General features: G+C 31.1%; 1 protein-coding gene and 1 non-coding gene across 2 annotated transcripts in view; both read left to right on the forward strand.

Annotated features, from left to right (window-relative positions):
• The window catches only part of mmd (disintegrin and metalloproteinase domain-containing protein mind-meld), a 2100572-nt gene that overhangs the window by 1155775 nt on the left and 922182 nt on the right, over positions 1-22615 (forward strand). Inside the window, exon 16 of the mRNA XM_089595760.1 lies at positions 13115-13234. Within this exon, the coding sequence (XP_089451886.1) occupies positions 13115-13234 (120 nt within the window). The remainder of the gene's footprint in view (positions 1-13114; positions 13235-22615) is intronic.
• TRNAA-GGC (transfer RNA alanine (anticodon GGC)) lies at positions 10592-10664 on the forward strand. Its single transcript has one exon. It is a non-coding gene; the product is annotated as a tRNA-Ala (tRNA).

The raw sequence follows: 22615 nt of genomic DNA on the forward strand, positions 1-22615 counted from the left end.
ACTATTGATTTCATCAAATATTTCTTCTCCGTGATCTTTTATTTTTTTTAATTTTTATGTCTGCTCTGTCACTACCTTTATAAATGTAGTTTTAAACTTATTTTAGGCTCTGAAAAAATGCACAACATTAGACGTTGATATGACGTTTACATTTCATCAACAAAAATTTATTATACGCTACAACCATTATATTATCTACAAAAATTTCCTTCTTTTTACAAAGCTTATAAACATGTCCTTTAAAAGAATTTTTTTTTCTATATTCAGGGTAACGTTTGTTTGAAATAAAGTTACGATTGTAAAAGGTTTAAAAAAATTTTTTGTACATTTCTTATCGATTATATAAGGACTTGGTTCTGTATAACGTCCATGAAACATGTGTTTAATAACGAAAAGTTTTGTATCACCAGAAGAAATTTCAGCTGAAATAATTGCATAAATTTGTTTAGAAGTGATAATTTTTTCTATCAGGATACAGTTATTAATATGTGTGCTATGGTAGACCACGTTTTTAGAAATCAACAGTATAAACGTATGCTGATACTTAACCGAAAAAATTGCGTTAATGATGTCATTCAAAACTAACTAATTATTAATTATGACAAAACTGATTAATTTTTAGTGATATACTCTAACAGTTAAGCTTGAAATATCATTTAGTGTCGTAATTTTAAGAAATTTTGATAAAATTAACTTTAATTTTTTTCTTTTGGATTAAATATCACTGTTACGATTAAATCTGGTCCATCACATTTTCTCATTTTAGACGTTGCATCTTAATCATGTTTCTGCCTATATCTTAGACTTTCTAAGTATCTAGATAAAAGTATAAAAAGATTTTCTATTTCTTCTTTGTTCGAGATTTAAAAAAAAAATTGAATTCACTATTAACGATTGCGTCTAGTAAACCGTCAAAGAATTTAATTCCTAAGTTTATTTAATTTAATTTGTAATAATTTGAATTGTTATACTAAATCATGATGTAAAAACAAATGAAAAAAACTTGTGTTAGCCGTCCCCAATATAATAACAACGAAATGAAAATGTATTTAATTTGGTCTGAAGGACAGTATGCAGAAATAATTTTGTAACATGGTTGGTTTTTTAATTTTATTTTAAAGTCTTTACAATTCTCAATTTTATTTACTCAACGTATGAAGACTCATACACTCCTTATCGAAGCACATTAACTTGTTTCTTTCTTCTGGCGAAGATACTACTAAACAATACATACACTTGTAATTTTTTACCATAAAACGCAGGCCTTACTGACAAATCATTATTTCTTATTTCGAGTACGATTAAAAATTCAATTAAAATTTGTAATATAAAACGTATTATTGTTTTTTTTATATTCAGATATTTCTTTTTCCAGATTCAATATGTATATGACTTTACGGTTTTCTTCCAATACTACTATTTTAATAACGCAATTACTTTAGTATTTCTGAATCCACATTGCCTGAGAATGACATATTCAATTTAAAATCTTTTTGACGGTCACTAAAGTATGACACATTTATTGAAATTTAAACAACAATTGTAATGTGTCGATATATTAGACCCACAAAAATTCGTATTTCAATTAACATACTATAAGTTGCTAAAATTTAATTATTTCAAAGTATTCTTACAATTTCTTACATTTTTTTAAAAATAATTCCCAACTATGAAATTGACATAAAGGTTCTATTTTTAACGACATTTTTAACTTCCATTAATCTTGTTGTTTAATAAAAGTAGACTTTTTCTTACAAAAGAAAAGGAAAAATTTTGAATAATCTATTCTTATCTGTTTAATTTAATCTTTTTTAAAACGAGTTTTTAAGTTGTTTAGTTTTAAAATAATTTACTATTCAGTTATTGTGAAATTTTTTTTGTTCTTTTTTAAACGTATTACTTATGGGATCGTCAACTTCCGTTTTAATATAATTTTATTTTTAAGGATTTGAATTTTTTCTCTGTTCGAAAGATTTTTTTTTTAATAACAATTATTTATTATAGAATATGTTTTATCAGAAGTTTCTTTATTAAATTCGTGTCTTAGAGATGTAGTTCTGTTGAGCAATATTTGGAAAAAAAATGAAATGTCATGTTTGTCAGAAAAAATTAAAAAGAGATATACATACGAGATAGCGCATGAAAACACATAATACACACAATAAAAATATTTGCATTAAACGTGGAGAGCAATTGTTTCGAAATAATTCACTAAAAACGCATATTAAGACATATCGTACGAAAACAAAAAATTTTAATGTCAAAATTTTATTTAGCATTTATGAACTCTACGATGGTGAAATTTAATTATTTTTTCGATTTCACAATGTTAATGAAAGTATTTTTCGAAGACAAAGAACATGAGCAGATTTGGTAATATTTTATTTAGTATGTCAATAAGAAATAAATATGTTTCAAAAAATTTTAAATATTTATTTTTATACTTGGTAAGGACTACTAAAATTAATTCATTTTTACTTTTACAGATTTTTCAACATCCCAAAAGAATGCAAATAAAGTTATATAAATGAATTTTATGTAATTCTAAATTAACAAAAATAAACTTTTAACTTTTTACGCCAGGGGTTCGCTCACAAAGCGAGCAGAAAGTGCAGCTACACTAGTGTATATTTCAAGTTTGTTATGAGGTAAGCTTCGTAGGCTCGAGAATAGCGGATGTATAAAGCAGGCAAGCACAATGATAAAACAGCGAGTATAAAGTGACTAAGATTGATTGAATACATAAATAACATTTTAAGGACTAAAAAATAACTTTTAAGAACAATTGTAATTTGGATCGCAGTAGACAAGCGTAAGCTAAAGTCTACGCTGGTTGAGTCGAGACCCGTGAGTACGTCGGGCCACGCTCGCCACTTGAAGGTGAGCGCTCTAGAGAGCTTTTTTTGCTGAAGATGGCACGCTCTACTAGTGCACTCACAGGATGAACTGTTGTTTTCTGCGCAATTTTTTTTTGCGTTTTGGCAAGCGAAAACAACAATAGGGGCTTTCCGATGAGTGTACTCGGCCGTAGGCAGGATAAACGATTCCCGTTTGCTGGCCTTGGGTGACTGAGGTGTCGGATAAAGCGTAGACTTTGACAGGCCACCTGCTAGATCGATCGTTAATCGTCAAACAGTATTGTTGTCCAGCTGTCAGTGGCAGCTGGAGAAGGTTTACGAGTATTTGATGGAAATGTTTTTCCAAGATGTCAAAATCACCAAGGGCCAACCAGTTGTGTCGATGGACATTGGACTTTTGGCACGCTCCACAATGTTGCGCTCAACGCGTTGCATCTTTCTGCATCCTGGGCCACATGAATTTTTGCACCAGCAGGCGTGCCATGGCTTTGATGCTGGGGTGCGCGAGATTGTGAAGTACCTTAAAAGCCGTCCTGCGAAGCATCTCAGGCAGGTAGGGGCGTACCACTTCCATGGAGGTATTTCAGTATATGTGATGACCATTAATGGTGAAAGGCTAAAGATCAAAGCGTAAGTCCGAAAGGAGGCGCTCGAGCTCTTGGTCTTTAACTCGGGCCTTGGACGTGCTCTCTGGATTAATGACTAAAGGCATAACTACCGTGTTAAAGCGTGAAAGTGCATTAGCTACGACGTTATCTTTGCCTTTGACTTGGCAGAGGGTAACCTGATGTTGCAGGATATAGTCAAGGTGCCAGAAGCAGACAAGCTATGGCGATTTTGGTCCACTCCCTCCTTGTAGCGAGCGGCACCTATTTTTAGGTAAAGTGTTTCCTGCTTTAGCCAATGGGTGAGCAGGAGCTGTGGCTTACTCGCATTTCTTGTACCTGCGCTGCTTGAGGTTGTGCGCGCGACCAGTGGTGCTGCTTGAGTTTGCGTGTGCTCTTTGAGTTTATGTGCAACGTACATGAGCGCCTGTAGTGCCGCGTGCGCCAGCTAGTAATGTGCAACGCAGTTTAAGTTTGCATGCGATGCAATGTGCATAAATCGTCTGCAGCGCTGATTTTCATCCGCTGTTTAAATGTGTGAAATTGTGTGCAGCTTGTGCACGTAGTAGTTATATGCTTACACAAACTTTTTTGTGTTAGCAAGCGTGTTGCATGATAATGTAGGATGTGGAGTGGTAGGGAAATAATTGTTAAACATTTTTCGTTCTTTTTTTAAGATCAGTTTATATTAAATAAATAATGTACATAATTTACGAAATATGACTTGCAAAATCTGCATGATTCATATAATTTGTTTTGTAAAACATCTTATTCTCAAAAAGCATACGAATGTACCGGAAAAAGTTTATTAGTATTAATTATGTTACGTGCGTTGTTTAACTAACCATGTCGTGGCCGGTGATCTATGTAGGCTGCTTCTTTTGTCGTTTAAGGCGTTTATATGCTGCATACTATAAATCGCTCTCTTGCTTTGATGACTTAATTGATATGCTAGTCAAAAGCCATTGTTTTAATAAATGTGCTTTATGTAGTGCACAAAATAGTTTATTTTTTTCAAAATGATTTTGTCTATACGTAAGGCATACTGGAGAAGAGACTTTGTCTGCAAAGTCTAAAAGTACGATGCATTTGGCACCTTGAACCGTGAACTTCTTCCATTAGGATTAATTTTATAAGCTTAGTTTTATCACTTCCGTAAGCAATAACTTTTCTTAGGTTCTTGGCAATAGTTATTAGATGATATTTAAGTCATTCAAACTAACATTACTCTTAAACTATTCGATTCCGTGCACTTCTATCGTCTGGTGATTGTTATGCTTTTTTATATCTGACAGTGAATCATTGAAATTTTAAGGTGGCTTGATTATCCAATGGCCAACAACGTTTTCTTGCAAGAAAACCCCTGGAAATCCTTTGGGTATGAAGTATCTGTCAGATTTAAAAAAACCGTTGATACCAATGACGAATGATGATGATGAAATCCATGATGTGTTTGTTGAGTATTTTGAAATTGTTATTATTTAAGTTAAAAATTATTTTTCCTAATGTATTTTCTATTTGACAAGGCTCAGTCTCAAAAAAATTTGTTCAATGGTCAGGTCAGCTTGGGTGTGTACCTAGAGCAGTAGCCAGACTAAAGGCATACAACCTGGAGAATCCGGTCGATGCATTCAATGGTCAGGCCAGCTTGGTCAACCACCGAGAGTAGTAGCCAGACTGGAATACATGACCTGGAGAATCCGGTCGAAGTCTATTCGTGACCTTGAGAATCCGGACCACAATTTTATTTGAAATCATATCCGGCCACCCAGATCTTGCCTCGAAAGCCACTTATATTTCCCCTTTTTTTTTTCTTTTCAATAAAAGTAAGTAACAATACTTTTTAAACTTAATTCTTATATATCCCCTAATAGTTTGTTTTCTTCTCTTCGTAAAACCTACTTTTGCGTGCCGTTCAACCCGGATGTTAATGGCAAAGCAGGTGGTGAAAAAATTTTAAGTTCAAAAAAAAATTGATTTGAAAAATCAAGCAACGCTAAGTTGTGTGCCGGTTCGTGCAAATGCCGATGGCCAAACAACTAGCCTCCATAAAAAAAAATCAAGCAAACCTAAGTTGTGTGCTGGTTGGTGCAAATGCCGATGGCCAAACAACTAGCTCCATTAAAAAAAAAAAATCAAGCAACGCTAAGTTACGTGCCGTGGGTACGAATACCGATGGCCAAGTTGCTAGCTAACCCTTCTTTAATCATCTACCCTATTCCTACCCTAGTGCCTCGTCCTCAACCCTTGCTGTCGTGTCCCCAGGCTATTGAGCGAAAGCTTAGGCCTAAATACAAAATTTACTATTACGCCGTCTTCGACGTAACATAAGTGTATTATTCATATATATATATATATATATATATATATATGGATATGTATGTGTGTTTGTGTGTGTGCTTAGAAAAGGTGACTTATGCAGACTCCTTGTGCGTTAAAGTCATATGTTAACAATATGGTAGAATTATGCAGACGCCCGATAATAATCACCCCTTGTTCACATGCATATATTTCTCCACATAAGTTACCTTCTCTTAACATATATATATATATACACATCCCTATTTTGCATAGTAATTTGTGTGGGACACTTAACATTTACCCCCACTGATCCTCCTCAGTTCCTGACATCCCCCACAAATAAGCTGAAATTCGACTGTTTTCACCGTTAAATTAAAGTTTTTTACTTTTTCCTCAAACCCCCCAGAGCCCCACAACCTATTTTTCTTTTCTTCCCACAGACTACCAAGGCCGTTTTTATTTTCCCTTTACAACTTTTTTCATTAAGTATAAACAACACCCACTAACAAGATATTTCATGATACTTAAATTTAAAAAAAATTTTTTTAATTAGTTTTTGCACACCTCCAAGAAGGCAAAATAATTGGACTTTACACATATAGAGAAAATATAAAAATTATGTTGAATTGTGTAGAACTATTAATAAATAATATATCGTGGATCATAGTATGATGATCATTCATTTGTTTTAATTCATTAATAACTACATAGAAGTCGGTGCATTCAACTTTTTTTGTGTTACTATCCTCTTAAGACTATGTAGCAATCAAAATTTCTTACGTGTGTATACTTTTATATAACATAATACATCTGCATGTCCATATGAAAACTTATTATTATTATTCAATAATTATAATAAGTATGTCGTTTGTTAAACATGTCGTTTTGCTCTTACTTGTTTCTATGATGACTTGAGGGTCAGTGCCTAAACACACGATTAGTTAGAGCTAACTTTAGGAGAACGAATAAAAACTTCACAAAATCAGATGTTAGTTTGAGTAACGTTTTGTTGGTCTTAACGCCAACCTCATCAGGCTCACTTTATTAACAAATAAAACAAAAAAAAAACACTACAATTAATGTCAATTACATTGGAGGGCCACAGTTTGTAAGTATTAACAATAGATACTCACGTCTATATCTTTAAAACGATCGTTACAAACTGTTGGTCACCTTAAACGAATAACGTAAGTGATGAACATGTATGTATTTCTATATATAAATATCAACAATGAGCGTACGTTTCTTGCGAATATAGATAACCTGTTTACGTATTTGAAAGAGATTACTTATAAAAACTTTAAATATGTTATTGAGAAATTGAGTATTCTTTTTTTTATTTATCATTTGCTTAGTCAAGTGTATGCGTAGCACTTCTGATATTAATCTTTTTTGTCTATTTAGTGCATGGTCTAGAATTGTGGTTTGAGAAATAATTGAAGTTATGGTTTAATTCTCTCATGTGTGTAGTGACAACAAGTTCATCTTTATTTTTACTTTTGTGCTCATTTAGGCATTTTTTCAATGCTCTTTTTGTGTCACCTACGTATGATGCAGAGCAAAAATTGCAAGGGAAATGATACATGACATTGGTTTGATCGAGCTTATTATTTTTATCCTTCTTAAGAACGATGACACTGTCCAATTTGTTTTGAATAGTAAGGTAAAGTAGTATATTTAACTTTTTATACAAAAATACATCATGAAAAGACCTCACCAAGTAAAAAATACTAATAATGATAATAACTTTTTACAAAATCATAATCTAAGTGATAAAATAAAAGTTTCTATCCCTTACAACCCATTATTATTTAAACTTTGTTTAAAAACTTTTTAAAAAATTAAATGTACAATTTTACCCTACTATTCAAAACAGATTAGACAGTGTTATCATTCTGAAAAAGGATAAAATTGATAAGCTTGATCAAACCAATGTCGTGTATCGTTTCTCTTGCGATTCCAGCTCTCCATCATACGTAGGTAAGACAAAGAGAGCATTAAAAAAATGCCTAAACGAACACAAAAGTAAAAAGAAAGATGAACTTGTTGTTACTTTACACATGAGAGAATTCAACCATAACTTCAATTTTTCTCAAACCAAAATTCTAGACCATGAACTAAATAGACAAAAATAATAAATATCAGAAATACTACGCACACACGTGACTAAACAAACAATAAATAAGAGAAAAGGATACCATATTTTTTAATAACATGTATAAAGTTTTTATGAGTAATCTCTTTCAATTACGTAAACACGTTATCTATATTCACAAGAAACGTACGTTTATTGTTTCTACTAATAAATAGAAATACATACATGCTCGACACTTACCTTATTTTTTTAAGGTAACCAACAGTCTGTAACAATCGTTTGAACAATAGAGACGTGAGTATCTATTGTTAATACGTACAAACTGTGGCCCTCCAATGTAATTGACATTAATTGTAGTGTTCTTTTTTTTGTTTTTTTTGTTAATAAAGTGAGCCTGATGAGGTTAGCGTTAAGACTAACGAAATGTTACTCAAACTAACATCTGATTTTGTGGAGTTTTTATTAATTCACCTAAAGTTAGCTCTTACTGATCGTGTGCTTAGGCACTGACCTGCAAGTCATAATAATAACCAGTCATGTATTGCCTTATTTAAAAAGGTTAAGTGAACAAACCTATTAAATTTAAATATATTATAACCACGAAGAGCCAAAACTACTCGTACCCAATTTTAAATTAAAATTGTATGTAGATATATACAAACGACATACATATTATAATTATTGAATAAAAATGATAAGTTTTTATATGGACATGCAGATGTATTATGTTATATAAACGTATGCACACGTAGGAAATTTGGATTGCTTCATTGTTTTAAGAGGATAGTCACACAAAAAAAGTTGAATGCACCGACTTCTATGTAGTTATTAGTGAATTAAAATAATTTAATAATGATCATACTATAATCCTCAATATATTATTTATTGATAGTTTTACACAATTAAACGTAAATTTTGTGTTTTATCTATATGTGTAAAGTCCAATTATTTTGCCTTCTTGGAGGTGTGCTAAAATTAATAAAAAAAATTTTTTTTAAATCTAAGTATTATGAAATATCTTGTTAATGGGTGTAGTTTATACTTAATAAAAAAAGTTGCAAAGGGAAGAAGAAAAAAGGGCTGGGTAGTCTGTGAGGAGAAAAGAAAAATAAGTGGTTGCGCTGTGGGGGGTTTGAGGAAAAAGTAAGAAACTTTAATTTAACGGTGAAAACAGTCGAATTTTAGCTTATTTGTGGGGGATGTCGGGAACTGAGGAGGGTTAGTGGGGGAAAATGTTAAGTGTCCCACACAAATCACTATGCAAAATAGGGATGTGTGTATATATATGTTAAGACAAGGTAACTTATGTGGAGAATTATATGCATAAGCAGAGAGTAGGGGTGATTATTATCGGGCGTCTGCATAATTCTACCATATTGTTAACATATGTCTTTAACGCACAAGAAGTCTGCATAAGTCACCTTTTCTAAGTACACACACACACACACACAAAAACACTCACACATTTCTATATATATATGAAAAATATACTTAGGTTTTTAATTTAAAAACTGCTTTGAACGCTAAAAAAATCTGGGTGGTAGTTAAATGGTTTTAGAACAAATCTAAATAGTTTGAGACTCTGAATCATGTCTGCTGATGGCCCAAAAAAATTAACAATGGAGCAAGATAATGTTTGACGTCTAGATAAAAATTGGAAAGTCATACAAAAATGTTACACTGATTAAAAAGATAAATAATTTGATGAGAGGACCAACTTCATTCTAGTGGAGCTTATTCACTTTGTCTAAAAATTGCGCATATTTTTCACTGGTGTTAGTTATTTCCGTAATGCTTTAGTGTTTCTCTAGGCACAAAAAACAATTTTTATCCATTTTCACCATTTTTTAGGCTGCAAACTGACATGATTACGAGTCTAAGACTATCTAGATTTGGTTTAGAACCACTCATCCGTGACCTGGATTTTTCTCGTCTTAAAAGCAATTTTCTAACAATGACCATGCTTTTTCGTTAAACTTATAACATCAAAAGCTGATGCTTACTGTTAATTTAGCATGTCTATTTTTGTTTTTGTATCTAAGCTATATTTTTTTTTGTCAAATTATAATACATTAACCTCTTTTCATCTAAATTGCGCTATGTATATTTTTTTTAGAAACGTCGGGGTTATTTTAGAAGTAAAAATCGCTGGAGTGCGAAAAACTTTGTCAATTTAAAGTTACAAAGCAGTGAAAAAAGTTATCCACTTTGGCCAGAAGTCAAACTTGGGCCTCTTTCTTGCCGGGAAGGTGCGTTAACCAACTTTGCCACCAAAGCCTCGGCGGACACCCTTTGTCTTTAGGTCGAACGCCGATATTACATATTTTGATGTTATTAATCGATGAATAAGTATTTTGTCAGATTATTATACATTGACCTTTTTCCATCTAAATTGCGCTATGTATATTTTTTATAGAAACGTCACGCTTATTTTTAGAGTGAAAATCGCTGGAGTGCGAAAAACTTTGTCAATTAACTGCTCTGATTAATTAATTTTACTGCTTTGTAATTTTTAATTGACAAAGTTTTCCGCACTCCAGCGATTTTCACTCTAAAAATAAGTGCGACGTTTCTATAACGAATATACATAGCACAATTTAGATGGAAAGAGGTCAATGCATAATAATTTGACATAATATTTAACCATCGATTAATAACATTAATATCTATAATATCGGCGTTCGACCTAAAGACGCGCCTAAGCAGAGCAGTGAAGAAGGGTGTCCACCGAGGCTTTGGTGGCGAAGTTGGTTAACGCACCTTCCTGGCAAGAAGGAGGTCCAGGTTCGACTCCTGGCTGAAGCGGATAACTTCTTTTACTGCTTTGTAATTTTTAATTAACAAAGTTTTTCGCACTCCAGCGATTTTCACTCCAAAAATAAGTGCGACATTTCTAGAAAAAAAATACATAGCGCAATTTAGATAAAAGAAGTTAATGTATAATAATTTGACATAATACTTACCCGTCGATTAATAACGTCAATATAAAAAATTTTTTTTTATTTCAGTTTACACATTTTAGTTCTTAATTATTCTAGCGCTTAGTCTCATTTTTGATTGTTTTTAGTCTATATACATAATAAATAAGTTATTTTAGTGTTTTATATTATTTTTAGTGCAGCTTATTACTTTTAGTATCTAAGGTACTTGTGTTTTGAAAAAAGTCAGAGGAAAAGATCAAGATGATTTGGACATCATCATAGCCTACCATCTTACGATTATCTCTGTCTAAAAAGTTAGCATTTTTACAAGTAATTGGGTCGTAAATTCTTATTATTTTTTTTTGCGTCTTATGGTGATATAATATTATTATTTAAAATAATACTTATACACACTGTATATCAACTGACAAAAAAAATTTCATAAGCACACATTTTATGTTAAAACAAAATTTTTAACTTACCTTTAAATTATTAACCTTATTTTATTTTATGTTACATAATATCTGAGTACTTATTCATATCTGTAACAATACGATTTTAAATGATTGTGCCACAAGTATTAAATGCTCATGTAAAACAGGTTGTATGGGTGGCCACTACGGATACAGCAAAAAAGGCTTAAATTTTTGTTTAAAGTGTAGTCAAGAGAACTGTCCAAATTATACGAAATCTCACAGACAAAGCAAGATAATTATTTCAATGACAAATTGAAATAAACTTTTTCCTTAAATTTTTTGTGACAACAATCCAGTATTCTAACAAAAAATGTGAGAACATAAGAGTTTATTCGTTTCGATTATAGTAAATCACGAGGTACCACTAAAATTAATACTGTATAACTAAATAAAAAAACTCCAAGTAATTTCTTTTAACAAATTTCTGTTTAAGTTACTTTATTTATCTGCTTATGGGTAGTAAGAGCCTCTTCATTTATGAAATGTATTTAGGACTATGAGTCAATCCTAAAGGCCCTACACAGGCTGAGCAGGGACCAATTGACCAAAAGTCCTTTTTTTTAACAATGTTACTATAACTATTACGCTATTTAAGAACTTACTCAAGACTTATTTCACGGATTTTTTTAATCATCTGTGACCATAAAGTTTAAATGTTTTCTGTCAAAAGCCCTAATCTCTTTTTAAAACAAAAGATACGAATTTTTTTAATCTATAGAGCTTTTTGGTTGTGTTGGGCAACAGCTACAGAGATTTAAAAAAAAATACATTTTTTAAAGGAGCGGTGTTGGCTCAGTGGTGAGCGTGCTTGTTACTGGTACAACGTGGTTCTAGAGGTTGTGTGTTCGATTCTTGGTGAATGCAGATTTTTTCGAAAACTGATTTTATTAAAAAAAGTTCCTATGTAACCCCGGCTATTTTGGGGCAGGTTTTTCTGTGAAATTTTCCTTCAGAGTAATTAAAGTCCTTGAAACATGGGGCTTTTCTGGGGATGCTAGTTAGCCTGGATCTGATGCTTCGGCAGATAGCGCTGGCTTAACTGGCAAGGGGTGGACATCCTGGAATATGGAGGCCTCTCCAGGGAAAGGTTACACAGTGGCAAGTGGACCCGATGCACCATTGGTGCAGAGAGTGTCAGCTTAACTGGCAAAGGTGTTCCACCAGAGATACTCACACTGTTCCCATGGATTCAGGTATGATGTCAGTAAAAAGGGTTGGAAATAAGTGAGTCAATAGACCCCCACACATAGGTAGTGAGTGGGTGGCCCCAGCGACTAGGCCAGTAGGCTGTAGTGGTAACCCGGTAGAAAAAAACTACGTTCTTTAAAACATTTTAATCTATATATTCCTTATTTTTAATTCCAGATACCATTAAGAAAGTCCATTTTATTGCAACTTTTAAGTCTATTCTCATACTTGAGGTGGCAATAAAGCTTAGACATAAGGTTTTGATTGTTGACCGTACGCTTCTTTTTCTTAGATTTTTTTTCAAAGAACAAAAAGATTAATGAATTAATTTTCCCACTCCTTGCATTCTAAAGATTTCTCAATGTTAAGCGCTAAAGTGGAGTTTGTATGTTAGGTTCTCGTATTGTGGCTATATTTTTGTTTTTCTATGACTCTCTTCAGCAAAAAAAAAATTTAGAAGTTAATTTTGTATCTGTATGTGTTAAAAGATTAAGATTTAAATGGAAAAAAGAAATGACAATAACTGCTCAAATATAAACTATTCTTAGTATCTGAATGATTCACTGGTGAGAAAATATTATTAAAATAAGAATAGAAAGTTATAGTTCGTAACACATTTAACAAAATAAAACTCTTGATTATTACTTGTTAACACTTCTTTTATTTTTAGAAATGTAAAATGTGGATTGCTACAATGTCAAGAAGGCAGTAAGCAGCCTGCCATTGACGGCATTGATACGTTATACTCGAGAACAATTATATCAATTAAAGGAAAGGAGTATGAATGCAAGTAAGTAAATAAACTCTGTTTTCTAACACCAGAGGCTGTATTTATTTTTAAAACAAATATTTCATCGTGAAAAATGAGAGTAAATTTTTCTTCTTTTTTACCTAAGCTCGATTCATCAGCAGAACGTACTTTCTCTAATGATGTTTAAACACTTTTTTACCAAGACTGTAAGTAAACGTACTTCAGCTTAAAGAATTAGACAATTATATGGTAGTTTTAATACAAGTGAATTATCTTATACAACTGCAATTTTATGAAAGAAGAGTTTGGTATTCTTACCTCAAGTAGTACTTCTATTTATTAAGAAAAATGAATAACGAATTCGCAGCATTGAGCCCATGTACGTTGAAGCCTATTTGTGGTAAGTCCTTAAGATTTAGGTATTATAGATGCCTGTACGTTTACTCAGCCCACTCAGATTTTGCATCAGAGGCCTACGTCATACACACCTGCTTATTGAGTGGGGCCCACATGATTCTACAGCATAAGAAGTGTTGTTTATTGGTCGTTAATATTGGGTTACTTGAGGCTGTGTTTCCACTCTTATAAGAGTGAAATATAATTAAACGTAGCGACCAGGACAGTAAAGATGCTGGTACCATTAACTGATTAAATTTATATGTTAATAATAGTTAAAAAATGATTAAGTACATTAAAAAGGACAGTGGTCAGCAATTAGCCGATCATTAATCATTCTTTGAATTTAGGCGATTGATCAAAGATTGCTAATAGGAATTTTCTAAGATTTCAAGCAATGAGGAGTAGTGGGTCTTAAGAAGTAAAGTTGACTTTTTCCCTTTGTGTAAGTTTGAATTTTGTCATGGCTAACACGATCGAGAAAGTCCGCATGTCGTTGGATGTTGGTTGCATGGCTCACGATTGTCTGAGCTATCTCTCGAGGATCTCGTTGACTAGGAAGAAAGTTGCAGGGTCTTAGACAACTGGGTGAATGCGTGTGTTTTGCGAAGACTGGGGCTAGAGCCAACATCTAGCATGAAGAGTCCCAAGAAATTGAAAGATCGTGAGGACAGTCACAAGAAATTTTATTTCCACCCTACCAAAAAGTGCGTACAATGTTAGCAGAAAACGAGTTTGATATAATGATTTACCTAAAAGTGTCTTATTTTAAGTAGCAGAAAATTAAAAACAAGAGGTGCTAGTCATAATTATTGAATAATTAATGATTAAATGATTAAAAAACTTTTGCTTAGTTAATTATTGCCTTCAGTGTAGAGAACATGTCCGATTTCACTCTTGAAAATTTTTGCAGATAGTTGGCTGCTAAAAGTCAATATTCAAATGACCCTGTTTGATAATAATGATAATGTATAAGTAAGTCATGAAGTTTATTACCAAACGATTTACTCATTAATACTGTCTTTAGTTTTCCAAGTTTAACTTCTGGTAAAATAAATACCAACACTGTAAGTATTTTAGAAATTATTTGTCAAAAGCCAACATTAGAATGATACTTGAAGAAATGTAAGTTTTGTTCTGAAATTAATAGACTAAAGTTATACTTTGAACACGTAGTAAGTAATGATTGTATTGACAAGGATTGATATAAATCGTGGAATGCGACTGATGATTTTTCATTACAAACACGCTTATACTCTTCTGAAGCATTCATCAGAGAGCTCTTATTAAGTTTAATTTAGCGGACAACGCATTCTTTTATAGGAAAAGAGAAATCGCATTCAAAGCATAATAAAGACAATTCGTTATCAACTTGCAAATTCCCAACATTATTGGATTTCTCTAAAAATTACGCTTTTGTTATAAAGATAAAACTTGACAGTTTTATTAAAATAACGAAAAATGCAGTCTTTCTATACTTATTACTACCTTAAACGATTTAAACTTACAATAAGCACATAGAAGCGTTGTTTTCTTATCTGATAATTAAACTTATGACACTGTGTCATTTTAATGTTAACAGAATATAACTATAAAATTTTAATAATACATTTTCTATCGTCAAAAAGGAACTTACTGGGTAGATGGTGCTGCTAAGCACTTGAAGAGCAAGTAAAAGTCCCATTATGAAGATTTCGTAATTAAAGCAGAATGGCACGTTCTCGTGACAGCACACAGTAAAAGTTCTTGTTATGGTGTCAGTGTCTTAATTTACAGTAATATAATTCGAGCTAGCTTGAGAATGAACTCTAAGAGTTTTATTTTGATATCCCTAGATCTCTTTAAGTGGGCCAAAGGATATTTGAAAATAATTCTTCTTTTTCATCTAAAAATAAGAAGTTATTTATTGAAGAGAAAGTTAAACAGAAATTTGAACAAGTACATACAAGTAAGGGCTTACTATTATTTTACTGTATAATATCAGTAGAAAGAACAAAGCAATTCAAAATGAAAGAATTTTTAGCATTGAAATTATCATGGTTTTTTCCAGGGATAAAAAAAAATGTTAATAAGTTATATGAGAGATCATGAAAAAAAAAAAAAACATTAAAAAAAAGAGCCACAGTTAATGAATCCATTCAAAAATTTTAAATTTTATAGAAAGGTATTTGGTACAAACAGTAAGAAATTTAAAAAGCAAAAAAAAAAAAAAAATGATTTTCAGCTTACATCTTACTTTTTATTTTTTTATTTAAATTAATTTTTTTTTTCTGTTAGGCTTTCCAGTGAAAACTAATCAAACTGTCAGAAAGAACAGCTAAAAAAAGAGCAGCTAAAATCTTTCAATAATGGTGCTTTACATTTTTTTAGCTTGCTTACTTCGCCTTTAAGCAAAAATATAAAAGTGCGTTACTAAGCAGCCCCAGCAGTGAGCGTGATCTGTGTGTAGCAGCGCGGGATAAAGAAATACGACCTTTTTTTAATTGTAGCTCCTACATTTTTTGCTCTCTCACGTTGCAAATTCGTGAGAATGTAGCTTTTGAGTTGCTCTTCTGAATTGTATTGAAAAAAAAGGAGATAGAAAATATACCTACTATGAGAAAAAATCACCTAAGCTTTCACACGCAGTTTTATGGTTGAAAAGTCTTTTGCAGCTTTTTATTTTAATGCAAAAAATCTTACCAAGACCATTCATTATAAGAAATTTGATATAAATATAAAGGGCAAGGAGATTTATTAAATTTTTATGACTTCAGAGATAAACAGCAACTTTAATACCATAAATAAACTAGTATTTTGTTAATAATCACAAAATATTTGCTAAACAATTTTATAATTCATTGTATAGTAAGGAAATATTATCTTTAATTATATTATCTAGTAAAGATACCTAAATATCTTTTTTTTAATTTAATCATTTTACTGCGTTATACGTTAATTAACCTATTTGCCAACAATTTCGCTCGAAGGCTTAAGTAATTGGATTACAAAATGTATTGAAATACACAGCAAACTTGAATAAGAGGTGAAATATACCTTTTTATCTTCTTTTTAGCAAGAGCTTTTATCATGTTGCATCAATGATCTTAGCCACAAACAAGTGTGTCTCATTTGGTTTTCGATTGTGCACCTACGCATTACTGCACTAAAGCTTTTAACATCGTTGGTATTTAAGGTCCTGAAGTTATACAAACATATAATTAATTGTATGTGCTGTGTAACAGATTGTATGTTGTGTAACGGATTATGTGCTGTGAAAGCCTGAAAAATTTAGCAAAATTACTAAATACAAAAGGCTTTTAGGGTTTAAAAAATTTTATAAAAATCTCAGTAACATTTTTTTGGATCGTGAGAGAAGTTCTGCGCCCGAAATAAAAAAAAAAATTTTTCTATTCCTTTTAACAAAATGACTTGCACCGTAAAATTATTTAAAAAGAAAAATTATTAAGAAACGAGGTGCTCAACTTTTTCTTGCAGTTGTTAAATTATTTTTATTACGCTATTACTTTTATTGCATTACTTTAAAGGTCCTTCTTCCTACTAACCTCTTTTTCTTTTAAGAGAAAAAAAAAGTTAAACGACTACTCTCTGATAATGTTTCATCAAGTTTTACATAAGTGCCCAATAGTTCCCATGTAAAAAAAACTTAGCCTCCTCACCCTGCTTCTTAGTTTCGTGACTTAAGTAACTTCCTTCAAAGATAGGTTGGCTCCATCAACTCTACCATTATTTCTTTAGTCGCCTTCGTTTGGGATACTAGTAGTAAACAATAAGCCGTTTTTGCCATTTTACGCTCTTATATTGTATAATAATAAGTAGACAGCTTAGCTCTCAAAATTCGTAAAACTTTTTAAATGAATAAAAAGTATAGTTTTAATAATGGTATAATGCTTACAGTATTTTAGTAGCCATTAGTCTGTTGGCCACTTCCTAGCCAAAGTTGTCTCATTTTTTAATTACAAGTCAAGTTTTCTGTTAAATTTTTCGTATCCTAAAGTATTTTACTAATAGTTACTAGGATAAGTCAATTAGAATACTGTCAATTTTAATTGTACAAATATTCTGTATTAAACATAGTTTGTTTTCAAACTTATGTCATTTCATGATAAAATTAAAAAGCCAAATATGACGTCTAATTACAGTTTTTAAGTAGTTAAAAACAATATCCAACGGTAATACTGTCATATTTTTGTAACATCCCTTTCATCAGCGTCAGAACTTTTTATACTGATGAGGGTTGGGACGTTGACTGAACGGTAAAAACGTTGTTTTTGTTTTTATATAAATACAAAAGTATGAGAGTACCACCGTTGGTCATTGTTTTGAAGTTGAAAAAGTCATAAAGCTGTGAGGGTTTGAAGGCATTGTACTTCTTATTACCCATAAGTTTACTAAAAAAGTTTCTTAACGAAGGATTTTTTACCTCCTGTAAGTCTTTCCTCCTTCTTAAAATCAAGCAGTCGTTTAAGAGGGACTTAAGCTTTTTTAGGTGCAAGAAAATTGACAGATAATGATGAGAAAATTAACTGAACCAAGACAGTATACTTGGCTTCCTTCTTTTACAAATCTTAACTAACCACTCTAAGGCTTTTCGTTTCTGTAAACGTATGAAATATGCTGATGACCTTTTAACATATGTAAGTTGTTCTCCTAGTGATTCGACAAAAGAAATAGAAAAGACAACTTGCAATCTGCAAGCTGTGGCATTGTGTTTAAGGTTAAACTGAGAACATTTTAATTTTACCAAGATAAGAGTCATGATACTTGTTAGCTCTTATTTTTTGCACAATATTAATAAATTGAAAATTCTCAAGATTGTGATAGGTAGCACTGAGCTTCTATACGTTCGTGAGGTGCAAAACTTGAGTCTCTAGATTTTATCATCCTTAAACTCGTAGTGCCACTTAAATGTTGTATGCAACGAAGTTTACTACTTTAGATACTCTTATTAACTCTGCCAACATCTATTATCTCTCTGTCTTCTTAAAAAATTAATAAAAAGTGTTATTCTTAGAACGAAGTGCTTTATGCCGCGTACTGCGGGAGGGGGCTGGAACTTTAAAAACGACAAATTTGTATGAAACAGAAGTTATTTACGGAAGGTCTAATTCTTCTAGTTCATTGTATTTTCCCCCTTATCCCATCACCCTCACTATCAATCCCCTACCAACTTCCCCTCACCCTATATTTTCCAACCAAGCTGCGCTAGTCTCTTGCACACCTTGGCCTACCATTCCCCTTCACACTCTGAAGCAATTAATTTTTAAACGGAATTTAATTTTGTTTTCCCACAATGATTTTTCTTTAATTTTTAATCTTTTTTTTTATGATTCTAATGAAAAAAAAAAAAATAAAACATTTTTTAATAAAGATATTTGAACCCTCAACCTCCTGCATACAAGTACCTTACTTGCTCTGCTACAAGCGCTGCCGACTTTAGAGCTTCGGTTTCTTGTACTTATCGTGTGGTTCGTAACTTATTTCTTATTTTCATGTGTATTCACTGATAATACATTGAATCAATGACAAATTACTTATTTGATTTTTTATTAAAACGAAGTTCTTTATGTCAAGTGCTTGGGAGGCTGGAATTTCAAAAACAAACGACAGATTTTCATAAAATGACAGTCGGTTACAAGAAGTCTTTTCGTTTTGAAAAAAATTTTTTTTTCTAAAAAATAAATTAAAAAAAACAAAAAATTTAACGACCATTAATATAGTTCTGTAGATTAAATCGAATAAGGCAGGTTATTACGCATTTAATATAAGTTGTTTGTGCATTTGATACATAAAATACCGACCGATTTTTTTTAAACCTAAGCTTTTTTTGCAATAAAGTAATGCTTATAATTACTGTTACAGATTAATTATTTAATAAATCAATAGAATAATAAAATAAACATATACAATACAGTTAAAAAACGTATCAATGGTTTTTAAGGGCACTTATTTTTAATTTGACATAAAAATTATGTTACAATATCACATAGTTATATAAATATGGTCATTTATTAAATTAATAATATGTTAATTACGTGAGATCATTATCCATACACATTTCAAATTACGTATCATTTAAATGATTTTTATGAGTGCTTATTTAAATTTAATAAACAAATAATGGCAAAACGCCATTAAATAATTATGTAAAAATAGAACAAAAATTGTAATAACTGGCAATACAATTGCAAAAAAATAAGTAAGAAAAAAGATAATTGAAAAAAAATTTATGTACAAAAATTAAATAAAAAAATTTAAACAAAATGCAACGATGAATAATTAAAAATGAAAATAATAAGAAAGGTATAAAATTAAATTCATAAAATTAAAATTAAGAAAAATTAAAATAAATAAATACGAAATTATGAGAAGAATGACATGGAAAAAAATATTTAAAAAAAAAAAAAAATGAAATAAAAAAAAAAAATAAGATCAGAAAAGACGTTAAAAAATGAAAGAGAATAAAAAAAAAAAAAAAAAGAATAAAATAGAAATACAGCAAATAAAATTTAAAAAAAAAAAAAAAATGAAATGCATTAAAAAAAAAAAAAAAAAATAATTAATAAAATGTAATGTAAAAAAAAATAAAATAAAATTAAAAAGACATGAAAAAATTTAATGGAACAAAAAAATTAAAAATAAAAAAGAAATAAAAAAAGGAAATTAAATAGAAAAATTAAAAATGAAAAATAATATTTAAATAAAGGAAACTGAAAAAAAAAATTTTTTTTTTCAAATCAGGGGGTATAAATTGGTCATGGGACCCACGGTAAAAACAAAGTTTTTTAAACATGAAATGAATATAAAGACACACAATTTTTAAGGTAACAAGGGTGTCACCAGACTCATAGAAAGAATGAAGCCCTATAAAAATAAGTACTGCATTCAGGTAGTTCACTAAGACAAAAACTTGAAAAACGAATAAATAAAAAAAGTAAGAAAATTAACTTTAGTACTTTTGATAGTTTAACTTCGTAAGTTTTGTATCATTGCATGACGTTCTCACGAAGTTAGACCATCGTGAGTACTGAACTAAATTTTCTTATTCGTTCTTATTCGTTTTTCAAGTTTTTGATTTAGTGAACTACATAAATGGAGTTCTTATTTGTATAGAGCTTCGTTCTTCCTATGGGTCTGGTGACCCCCTTGTTACCTGAGAAATTGTGTGTTCTTATACTCATTTCATGTTTAAAGAACTTCATTTTTACCGTTGGTCCCATGACGCAATTATACCACCTGGTTTCTTTTTTAAAAATTTTTTTCCTTTTTTTCAATTTTATGTATTTTATTTTTTTTTTTTGACTACATGTAGGTGGCCTACTACTTAGTTGGTACAACATCTAGTTCAAAACTGTACAGAGCCATGAATGACTTAGTTAGGTTTGTTTATAGGAATATCGACTGGCTCTCATGTATTACTCTATACCAACTCACTCTAAGATGGCTTTCAGTTGTTAGGTAAAGAGAGAACTTTTTTGGCTGGCAAACTTCAAATAATTCATCATGCTAATGCCTACAATATTGACAGTCGTACTTTACTCTGCTTGTTGATGAAAATAATTTAAGACAATTATCAAGGCTCCCCTCACCAGCACTAATCTGTTTTTAATTTTGTTTTAAAACTCATGGACATAACTTAGTTACATAAGAAACCCTATTTTTTGAAATAAAATGTATATTAACTTCTTTGGTCTTAATCAGATGACTGTTTTTCAGTCTAATAAGGTATAATTGTCACTTATCTACAATAATAAAAGGAGGTGATTATGGTTTTGTGCAATTAATGTATGTTTTTAATCAAAACATTTGTCAATGTACATATTTTTAGGTTTAACCATGTCCTTACAAGCAAGTTTAAATTACTACAATTTATCGGATACTGTCTATTGTTAATGTTTTTTAAGTTTATATTTGAAAAGAAAATGAGCTTCTGAATTATTTTTAAGTTATGTTTCTTATTTCACTTAACTACGCTATGTTTTTAGTATGTGTCCTTTACTCCAGTAACAATAAGTTATGTGATGTAACGAGAAATAGGGGGGCATTTCCTTGGTCATGAGACCAAGTGACGGTTTATCTATTGATTTTGTAATTGCAGCGAACAGAGCGATACTAGCGTTTTGACTGCAATGTTGGTAGGTGTACGGCTCTTATTGCACTATATCTTTTACGTACTCTAAGGACATATTATTACAATTAAGTTATGTTTACTTACTTGCTAAGCCCAATAACCTATTCATACATCACAATGGCGAAGAGGATGAAATGCCATGAGTAAAAATAAGCAAGGAGGTTGGATACATGATTTAAAGAAAAATGCACATAACAGTAGAATTGATCAAACGTTGTGTGAGTTTCAAGCAAAATCAAAAATTAGACAACTTGCAAAAATTATCAAAAAGTGCAGCGAGAGAAAAAGAAGTTCAGGAAGTAGGAGAGAAAAAAAACGTAGAGATTAAAAGTGATAGAAATGGAAAAAGTAGTGATATTTCAGAGTCTGAGAGTGAAATAAATGCAATGTCAGAAATTAAGTAAGAATTTTGTCTTAACAAAAGTGATTGGGAGACTTTCGTAAAGCGACTGGAAATATATTTTGAAGCAAAGTATGTTGAAGACAAAAAAAAAGCAGCAGTTTAACTTACGATGTTAGATGAAAAGAAGACCTACGAGACCACTGTAAAAGTCGTACACGGAACTTAGAAGACTGTTGGATAATTATTTGAGACCGGCATCAATGCACAGTGGCAAATAATGGAAACAATTCTAGGCACGCGTTATTTTATGAATTAGGCTCACGAATTTTTGTTATTCTCTTTGAAATGTTATTCATTTTCAGCTACAGGTGCACGATTTATGAAATTTATTACTGTTTTTTTAGTAATCCAGAAAAATATCATACGTCTAAGCTTATTTACAACCCTCAACCCACCTAACTATGTATACAGCAAGCTAGCTCGGTATTTTTTTCAATTTATTAAATTGTATACTTCATGTAGGCTAAAGCAGCCAACCACTAACCCCCTA

This window comes from Copidosoma floridanum, unplaced genomic scaffold (assembly GCF_036245765.1).
Source record: "Copidosoma floridanum isolate Cflo_tuat_1 unplaced genomic scaffold, Cflo_Japanese_pri ptg000027l, whole genome shotgun sequence".
Lineage (NCBI taxonomy): Eukaryota > Metazoa > Arthropoda > Insecta > Hymenoptera > Encyrtidae > Copidosoma > Copidosoma floridanum.